General features: G+C 41.2%; 1 protein-coding gene across 1 annotated transcript in view; it reads left to right on the plus strand.

The window, feature by feature from the left end:
* The first annotated feature begins 5,096 nt into the window (after nt 1–5,096).
* Dpt (dermatopontin) overlaps nt 5,097–10,908 on the plus strand; it is a 34,786-nt gene continuing 28,974 nt past the window's right edge. The window contains exon 1 of the mRNA XM_008824913.3: nt 5,097–5,483. Coding sequence (XP_008823135.1) covers nt 5,179–5,483 — 305 coding nt within the window. The 5' untranslated portion in view covers nt 5,097–5,178. The remainder of the gene's footprint in view (nt 5,484–10,908) is intronic.

The raw sequence follows: 10,908 nt of genomic DNA on the forward strand, positions 1-10,908 counted from the left end.
TTTTAAGACCATGTTCAAGACACTGTTATAAGGTCCTGACATGGCTTTTGGGCACCTGGAGTAATATAATCTCATTAAAGAGAAGCAGCTGATAAATGCAAGTCCCTTTGTGAAATGCGCTACCCAAAAAATTGGTATTGATCTTTGAACTTTATTTTCCTCAAGCACAAAATGATTATTTTCTAATGATTGGAAGATTAATTGGTCTATCACATGTAGAGCATATGGTAGAGTATCAAGCGCATAGTAGGTCCACCTTAGTCAACCTCTCTCAATCTCACCCTCACTAGTTCTCATATTGCCTCCAATATACATGTTTCACCTCGCTGGTAACCCTCAAGGATATGTCCAAAGGGTAGATGAATGGGTTCCACAACCGGAAAGCAATGGATCATGCAAAGGGTGGCTGCCGGGTTAGAAGGAATACAGGTCCCAAACAAGTATGACCAACGTGTCTGTAGGTTTCTACAGCTTTCATAACTCAGGCCTAATGACAAATGTTGGTGAGGATACATAGAATTTGGAACCCTCATCTGTTGCTGTTAAGGATATAAAATGATGCAGCTCTTTTAGAAAAGTGCATAGTAGTTCCTCAACAGATTAAATATAAAGTTACCGTTAGCTTAACATAACAGCCAAAAGACGGAAACAACCAAATATCCATTACCCTTATGAATGGATAAATCAAATGCAAATATTAGAATATTTTGTGGCAATAAAAATAAATACAGTGGAATTACTTGCTACAACTTAGATGAAACTTCAAAACATACCAGGTGAACAAATTCAGTCAGAAACAGTGATATTTTCAATGAATCTACTCACCTGGAAAGTCCAGACTATAGAAATTCATAGAAATAGAAAGGGTGTTAGTTGTTATCTTGAATTGGTGTTGATAAGAAATAGTGACTGCTGATGGGTACAGGGTTTCTTGATAGGTGAATAAAATAGTCTCAAACTGATTGTGGCGAGGTTATAGAACTCAATGAATGCACTAAACACCATTGAGTTATGTACCTTAACTGTGAGTTCTATCTCAATTAAAGCTGTTGAAAAACTCAAAAGAAAGAAAAAGGAGGAGGACAAAGAGTTGCAGAAATGAATTTTGTGGTCAAATTTCCTCCATTCAAAGCTTCAAAGCATCTCAAGTCAGTTATTAGAGATGTGAAGGAGGGAAACCTCTCTCCCTCCACCTTAGGTCTTGTTTGGATTCTTTAGTCCAGTCTAGAAATCAAATCAACTTAAGGCAAATTAACAAGAGCAGAAGCATCTAAGTCTTACTAGTTTTCCACGTCTGTGGGAAATCTCCACAAGACAGTAAAGTTTGAAGAGATATCCAAGCAAGATACTCTTGTACTTTTTGGACTGAGTCATAAATCTTGGGGCAGTGACAAGACATGAGAACAGCTAAACACTGAGCAGTTGGGAAGTAAACACAACAGGAGACCCTAATGGAGCAAGGCTTGACTGCAACTCTCCCTGACACTGGCTCTGAGCAGATAAAACTGTCTCCCCTGTACAGACTGACACGTCCTGTCATTAGAAAGGAGAAAACCAGAAAGTTTCTTTGTGTTAACTTTCTTAGGCCCAATAAAGCTTCAATATTCTAAGGAGGAATATTTTGATTTCCTTCATCTTCCTGAAGATGTGATCTAGCGGTGACAAGCCTGGGATCTGGAGTCTCGATGACCAGGTATGATCCAATAGGCTTCTGTTTCACTGTACATTCCAACAGCATGGCTCCTGGCAGTTGGACACCATGTCCCCCAGGTATCTTCTATTCAACAGTTCTTTCTTCAGCGTGCATGAGACCTGAATAGCTTCATGAAACAAACTTTGCTGCATCCCACTCCTAGTGTCTGATTCAGAGAGACTGAGTAGGGCCAAAGAGTTTGCATTTCCAGTAAATACATAAGTGATACCCATGTTGCTGGCCCTAAAACTGCAGCTGGGTGAGCTAATATTTTAGTTCCAGGGCTTTGTGGGTATCCACTTTTCAAATACCAGAAGCCATCCATAGTTATGTGTGTTAATAAAAAATGACTCTAAATATTTTCTATGGCAATTTCTAAGTGTTGATTTAGTAACTGCAGTTTTAGAATGATGGGGGGGGCGTGAAGAATGAGAGTAGAAGTCCTAGACCACATCTTCCAGCTCTAGGAATCTGGGCCAAAACGCTCACTGACCACAATTTCCTCATCTGTGAGAAATGAATCCCAGTAATGACTCATTAATATAGATAATAAAGTTGTGAAAAAGTGAATGATAATGTAGTTGGAAACAGATGACAAACTCTAAATGCACTAAACTTATGTTCTTAATGCCCACTCTTCAAAACCATTCTCTCAGAGGCCTCCATGTTTTCTAGAATCCTCTGAGACATTACATGGGAACCTAGTCTCAAACCAGCCTGTGCAGGATTAAGATGCTGCCAACTTTTGCACATTTCAAGATGTTCTGCAGAGAACAGGAACTGGGTAAGGCCAGGAAACTATTGAAAAATAAATGTATTATGAAGAAGAAGAATGTATATCATGATTTGCACTGTCTCCGAGTTCTTTAAGTGTTCAGATTACTCATGAATCACAACCAGAAAGCACAGAACAGCTCATGAGCACCAGGACAACAAATCAGAGGGGAGAAGCCTCTTGAGAAGGAACCCTTATCCCTGGCTGTACACGAGACTCACATGGGAAGGTTTTGGAGAATGCTGTTCAGCAGGCCTTCCTTGCTCAGGAGCTTCTGACTTGATTGGTCTCAGGACAACAGCAATTTTAAAAAATATTCCCAGGTAATTCTTAAGAGCTTACAGGACTGAGAACAATTGTTCTAGTATATTAGAAGTCCAAAAGGTCAGTCTAAAGGGACTCTGGTTGCCAGCATTAGTCAGTCACTTAGGAACAGAGATTGGGAGAAAATGGTGCTAAAAACAAAACTGAGATTCAAATACCCATTCAGCCTGGAGCCCTTACCCCCTCTTCAGTAACCATAAACACAGAACAAAGAGTAGACTTAATGCACACACATACAGAGAGACAGAGAGAGAGACAGAGAGAGAGAGAGAGAAGAGAGAGCTTATTTTCAAGTATATGCTTCTTTCTCTTTTAAGGTACCCTTGATTTTCAGTCCAGCCTGAACATCATCTGGTAAATTTCTATAGGTAGGGCAAGGAATTTATAGTATAATCTTTTATAGGCTATATTTATCTTTGATACATTGTTGTCAAACATTAGTGTACAACTCTGAAATTTTTTTTTTCAGTGTAGATACTACCTCCCGAACATTTATAATTTATCAGGTCGAGGGTACAATTCAGGAGTCTGCATTTTTAAAAATGTTATTTATTATTTTTATTTTATGTGTATGAGTATATTGCCTGCAGGTGTATAAGTACATCCATGTTGTGTAATACCTGTGGAGGGCAGAAGAGAGCATTGGATCCCTTAGAGCTGGAATTAGGGACAGTTATTAGCTGCCATGTAGGCGCTGGGAATCAAACTCAGGTCCTCTGCAAAAGCAGTCAGTGCTCTTAACCACTGAGCCTTCTCTCTAGCCTGAGAAGTCTGTATTTTAATAAGATTCATGGGAACTTCAGATATCATGTGGTCAATAACCACAATTTTAAGAAAATTCAAGGACAACTATATGAGCAATGGGAAAAAATATGTACTTAAGAGATGCCAACTAGTTCAAAAGTCTAGATCAGCTAAAACATCAATGAATGTATACCATGACAAGGAATGCATGAAAAATGCTCAAGATCATTAAGGAAAATTAAATGTCCACACTAAATTACCTAACAGACCTATTAGAATGACCAAAATTAAAAAGGAACAGCAATTTCCTGGTAGAGATACACAGTGGTATACTCACTTTAGAAATCAGGCAGTTTCTTTTCAAGTTAAACAGATTCTTATTTAATGGCCCAGAAATCCATTCTTAAGTATTTCCCCAAATTCAATGAAAAAGAAATTATTTATACAAAACTTGTACACATATATAGAAACTGTTTATAATTATTCTTATATAATTACACATAATTTTCACAAACTAAAAACAATCCCAATATCCTTCAAATGGTTCCTTGATATGGCACATTCATTCTGTGGAATCCCACTCCACAATACAAAGGAATGACGTACTGACACACACACAATACAGATGAGTCTCAAACGCAACGTTAAGTGAGTGTGGTATGATTCTATTTATTTGACATTCTGGAGCAGACAAAACTATAGGGGAAGAGAGTAGACTGCTGGTTACCAGGATCAAGTATTGAGAAAGATCTGACTGCAAAGGGATATTAGGAGATGCTTTGGATTGTTGGAACTGTTCTACATCTTGCTGATGATAGGACTGCATGCTGAGCAGTTGAAAAGCTGACCTTTATTTTAAAAGAAAAATCAAGATGAATTAAAAATACCAAAAGACAAAAGGTGGCATTATTCAAATTTAATCTACTATGTAGTTAATAGTAGAGCACAGATTCTAGATGTGAATGGGTCCAATCTCAGTAACTCAGCTAGATGCTTAAGCATATAGATAATGGCCACTTGTTTTCTGCATGGGCCAATAGTACTACCTGCAAATTGGGAATTCTAGTAGTAGACCTGAAACCTCCATATTCCAATACATGAAATTAACAGATATTGGACTAAGAACTTGAAAGAAACAGGCATCAAGGTTATAGGAATCTAAATGACTTTGTCCCTTCAGCTTACTAATTTTGAGTTCAGTATTGAAGTTTCTATCTGGATATTTGGATGAGTCTAGATGGCTAGGCTGAAAAATTGATACAGGACTTGTTTGTGGGAAGTCAAGTGAGACAGAGGGTGGAACACTAAGAGCTGAGAGATGCATACACTGCCAGTCAGTCTTTCTTGAGCGTTTCTAAGCAGAGTGAAGCAGTTGACTTTTGTAACCTCTCTATAAAGTGATTATCTCGGGGGGCGGGGTGTCTTTGATTTACATGTTCCCCGAGTATTCCTAGAAGTCCACCTTAAAACAATCTGAATGTACTCAAAGCCAATTTCTCAGCATGGAAAAGTTTTGCTTGAGCAATGACACACTGCAGTTGGATCCTGTTCACCCACATCTGGAAGCCACATGTCAGCAGCAGCTGTATAAAAGTCAGCCCAGCAAACCTAGTGTGACTTTTTTTGCCCAAAGCCAGGCAGCATGGACCTCACTCTTCTGTGGGTACTTCTGCCACTGGTCACCATGGCCTGGGGCCAATATGGTGACTACGGGTACCCGTACCAGCAATACCATGACTACAGCGATGATGGCTGGGTGAATCTGAACCGACAGGGCTTCAGCTACCAGTGTCCCCACGGACAGGTGGTGGTGGCTGTAAGGAGCATCTTTAGCAAGAAGGAAGGCTCTGACAGACAATGGAACTATGCCTGCATGCCCACATCCCCGAGTCTCGGGGAACCCACGGAATGCTGGTGGGAGGAGATCAACAGGGCTGGCATGGAATGGTAAGAGGCAGCCAGCGCTCTTGGGCTGGGAACTTCTCTTCATGTACTCCTGCAGATGATTGATCCTCAGGGAATAGCAGTGTCTGAACCCTTTGCAAATCCTAAATTTTCTCTTCTATGCTCTGGTGAGGTAGGGCTGCTGTAATGTAGCTGGCTTCACAGGGTGAAAAGCAAGACAGGATACATCCATGGGAGATGGACTTCATTGTGGTTCTATTCCATCCAGGGTGTCCACAGGCTTAGTGTGGCTCACAGGCTGGGTGTGTAACTGTGGAATGTTTCTCAGACTGCAAAAATTGAAATGACTTAGGGAACTTTATAGTATTTGAGCATTGCTGTGGAATTGGATTATTTCCATTTTGTAATGACTTACTTTACTTTCTTTACTGTTTCACAGTTTGAGGAAAGTAAACAATTGGGTGCTTAGCCAAGATAGTTTGAAAAATATTGATTTCGGGCAAGTGAATGGGTGGACAGGATAAAGAAACAGAAGCAAAGGTAAGCTAAGTTAAACCGTTCTCTGCTGTCTGATGAAATGTGTTCTGTCAGTTTTGAGTACTGAAATCCTTTTCTCTGTTGGAATTTAAAGTAGGTATTGTTGCTGGGATATAGTTTACTAAAGGATTTCTGAGAGGTGTTGTTTTGCTGACTGCCTTTTGCCTTCTGCCTTAATCAACGAATGGAACTGGTCTGGGTTTGTGCTTCTCTGTAGTGTATGACTGTCCCAGCCCTAGTATTTGATCAGAAGCTAAATCAGTTATTCGCAGCTGCTTGAAGGGTGCCCAGATTGCAGGGTGTGTGACAGAATAAAGGCCGACCCTGGGGGAGGCAGGCTGAGGGAGGAGGAAGCCCAGCTGTCAGGCTGGCATGTATGCTATCCATACAGCAAGTCAGACCACCCTGTGAGGAGCTCCATTAAGGCCATAGTGGAGTTGAGGGGGGAGTGATCAACCTAAAACCTTGGGGGTTACACCACCAGCCATCCAGAAGGAAATGGGACATGTGAGTGGAAGAGCTTAGGAAGAAGAAGGCATCTAATAAAAACAGCTTTCCTGAGCAGATACCATGCTAAGGACTTTATATGGATTATTTTCATTTTATGCTCTAAACAAATCTATACATGATGTTATAGGCAGACACACTGGTCTAGAGATAAGGTAAATTTCCTCAGTTAAAAGCTAAGATTCAGATCCAGAAAGTCTTAGCTCTAAAGAACATATGTTTAGCTACAATGACGGGCTGCAGAAGGCCTAATGCACCTACCTCGTGTGGACTTTGTCAGCAGAGCCAGTGCCCAGAACCCATTCCTCATCCTGGGAGAGGGTGGGATCTGCAGGAACCTAGCAGAAGCTCAACCATGGTGGGGTGGGGTTCCTGAGGAGGGGGTGGAGAGAAAAGGGGTGGAGAGAGTATCACACAAGCAGTTGCAGGTTTGAGGGGCTACAGAAGCTGGACAGCCTTTATGAGGCCATCTTCATCTACCCCTCTGTATCTGGCAAGCAGATTCAATGACCTAAAACCCTTTCAGACAAATGGCTGACTCAGAGACAAACTTAGCCTTGAGGACTGACCCCACTGACTCCCAGCGGCAGGTCTGATGCCTGGCATGAGGGGTGGAAATGACCTAGTTGCAATTGTCCCTCTAGTCCTCTTCAGGCAACTATCATGTAGTGGGGCCTTGTTATAACCCCCTTGTTAGAGTCACAAGAAGATGGCTCTCAAACCCTAAAGGGAGAGGCCCTGAGCTGAGTCAGAGGCTGGGGTTTAGTTCTGGTGCTAATGGCAAAGCTCCCTGTGGCCTCAGCTGTCTCTCCAAGGCTGCCTTTGTAGAATGAGCCCCCAGACTCTGCAGCCTCTATGGGCTCCGCTGAACAGCACTTCACAGGGTGTCCCTGGCTTTTTCTTGCATTCTCTTGATCCTAGCTCTTCTCCCTAGCTCATCCTGGCTAGGAGAAAAACCAAATGATATTTAGTTTGAAATTTACCAGCCGGGCCTGATTTGTCATGAACTCCCAAGCTATTTGAAGAGAATCAGAAGAGGAAAGCAGTGAAAGAATATGATTTTTTTCCGTTTTTATTCTTTTCCACTTTTGTGGCCCATGGGAGGCTAAGTGTAAAGCTGACAGGCAAGACATGTCTCCCACCTCCTCTTCTTCTGCATTTTTGGTGAGCAGAATCCAGGATTTTGTTTCCTCCGTCTACCCTCTGTTGTCTCCTTCTCCCCACCTCCACTAATCACAAAGCTGGAAACTCATGAACATGCAAGACAGTTTTTTCACTATAGGACCAGCTGCCCCAGAACCGATACCAATTACTCCCCAGGCATTTGTTTTCAGACGATTATGACTTTGAGTTCAGACTCCAGTCTCAGTGAAAAATTTGGAAGGAAAGAAATTATTCACAGGCTGGGGAGCAATTACATCTTCCTGCTGGCTGCAGGCTCTTAATCTGTTCTGGGGGAGGAGTTGTTGATGATTTTATGCAGTTTGGCTGTCTCGTGTAAGTAAATTAGCTTTCAGGTTTATTTTAAGAAGGAGAAGGAGTCTCTAACACAAACTTGACAATAGACAGGATCTGTTGCAAAAGCTTGCTAATGGGGCACTTTCTTAAAGGGGGCTGCTGTCCTGGATGAGGGTATTAATCACCGTTTCTCTGCTGAAAACCATCTTTTCAAATACAGTGTTCTACAGCATGATTATGGTTTTCCACCACTGGAACTTCCAGGAGGCTTTACCTGATTCTCCATGAGTACAGTCTTGGGAGGTTGTACAGGGAGGCAGCAGTTCTGAACTGTTCTCAGGGGATTCTTCTAACTTTAGTCAGCATACACTGTGGGACATAGGAGCCCTGTGCGGACCAAGATGGATCAGAACATTGTCATGATGCCGAGCCATCTTGTCACAAAGGTTCTCTGAGCTAAGACTCTTCATAACTCCCGGTTGTCTCATCACTTAGCAATGGAGTCTTAAGTATTCCGTTCCTTCTGTAGAAGGACGGGGGGGAAGGGAGGGAGGAGAAAAAGAGGTGCGAGAAGAGAGGAGAAATAAGGTGTGATGCTTACATGAAAAAGGATGGGAGAGTTCTAAAGTAAATCTGTTCCTGAAACGAACACCTGGCCCTTAACATCCTATTGATAAGCAGTCAAAAAAGATTTAGTGACTATGGAATTTGATGATGAGACTCATTTGGTGCAAACCAGGTTTATATGGAGTCTGAATTTAGAGGAAGAATACTCTATATATTTGAATCACTTTTACCCCATGTGCAAAGACATATTAAATCAACAATTTTTAAAAATATTTTATTTATTATTTTTATTTTATGTGTATGATTGTATGCCTACATGTGTGTAAGTGCACCCATGCCATGCAAAACCCGTGGACGTCAGAAGAGGGCATTAGATTCCCCTGGAACTGGAGTTGTGGACAGTTGTTAGCCATCATGTAGGTGCTGGGGATTGAACCCAGGTCCTCTGCAAGAGCAGTCAGTGCTCTTAACTGCTGGGCCCCTCTCCAGCCCAAACCATCATTTTTAATTAGAGCTGAATTTATGAATTAATTTGTCAATGACAATGACATGACTGAGAGAAAAGAAAGAACAAATATCCCACAGAGCTACAACAGCATCAAGGCAAGACTGAAGCTGGACATATTGGCCAGGAATTCAGTTTTCCATAATCTGACTGTAATTGAGACTGATGTTCTATGTAGTGTAGAACAACCATCCCAACTCATGATCCCGAGTTTTTCATATGAAAAGTGCTCACCTTCTTTACACCTATGTCCCTTACCCTCTGCACCCTCCACTTGCTCTGTTTTCTGAGTATACTCAATACTACCAAATCTATATTTGCTTACTGTTTGTCTCTCATTAAATATAATCTTCACAAACATGTATTCATTACTGTATACCCAGTGCTAGAATAATGCTAGCATGTATCAGGCCCCCAATAAACATGTAGTAAAAGACTCAATAGGTCTAGTTGGTGCTTAAGGCAGCCCAAATCCCAGCCAGTGCCTCTATCACTCTCAACAATGAAGCCTAAAGATTTTCCCATAGATAAACTATTTTGTCTTAGGTCATTGATTTCTGGTATTTCCATATCTATAATGTTAGACTTGACATCACATTTTATCACGCTCACCAACATGTAGGATGGTCTTTTGAGGAACCCTAAGATCTCTAAAGTGTACAGAACATTCATGACACATATTGTTAATCACAGAATGATCCCTTTATTGGATTTGCATTCTCCTAATAATCTTAATGTCTCAATAAACTAAAACACTACATAATAAATTCCTTATTTCAAAAGACCCAGTTGTTATATAATATCCTGGCTTAGATCCTAGGCCAATAAAAGGACATTAGTGGAAAAAGTGATGAAATTGGAATAATGTCTAGCATTTAGGGTTCTGCTAAATGTCAAATTTTGGTTTTCAGAGATACGCTTGAGTTATAACAGCACTGTGGAAGCAGGGTAAAAGACAGGCATGTATCTTGTGTCATCTTTAAACCTAAAATCATTTCAAAATAAAAAATTAAAGACAACATAAGAATTCAAGCTGGCTGAATACATACTGGAAATTTAACAGACAAACCACATACAATATCCAGGGATCCCAAGGCTGGAAGGGGCCCCAGGTAAAATACAGAGCAATCTTCATTCATAGGTCAGGAATTAAAGCCCAAGAGTGAAGCAACTGAAGAGTGAACAAAATCTTCATAATCAGTATGAGTTCTATGACCCAAACCCTGATTTATATGGTGATTGTTGGCCTGTGTTTCCCTCATTTGTACATGAATTTTCCCATTCAGTGATTGTTATCATGAATTTTGCCAGACTGTAGGAATATGAAGATTAATAACACAACTCTGTGCCCATGAGCTACCCATAGCTCAATCTTATTTTGTCTTCACAACAGTATTGGGAAAGAGGTATTGTCTCTGTCTTACACATAGGGAGACCATAGCTCTGAAGCATTAGGGGACTCCCACTCATGTCTCATGAATGGAGAAGCAACCAACCTGATATCCCACAGCCACAGATGGAACACAGATGGATATGAAATGCTTAGATAAATGCTGAGCTAAGGGGGATAGAATCGTATGTAAGAATGACTTCTGAGGACGGCAAGGCTGAGTGTGGGAAAACACGGTTGTGGCAGATCTAGGATTCCTGCCAATTTTCCATTTAAGTCACTCTACTAAGAACTAGGAATCAATTGACTGGAGGAACTTCAGATTTGCTTTAAAAAGAAAGGAAAGACTCTTGGCTGGATGGCAAAATTCACTTCTCCCAGTATGGGATTTGCCTCTGTCTGGGTACCTGCCGGATTGCTTCCCAATAAGTAAAAGACTTCCCAGAGAGGTGAAAACCTCTGCCTCTCTCTCTCTCTCTCTCTCTCTCTCTCTCTCTCTCTCT

Source organism: Nannospalax galili, unplaced genomic scaffold, assembly GCF_000622305.1.
Source record: "Nannospalax galili isolate Female #2095 unplaced genomic scaffold, S.galili_v1.0 scaffold1189, whole genome shotgun sequence".
Classification (NCBI taxonomy): Eukaryota; Metazoa; Chordata; class Mammalia; order Rodentia; family Spalacidae; genus Nannospalax; species Nannospalax galili.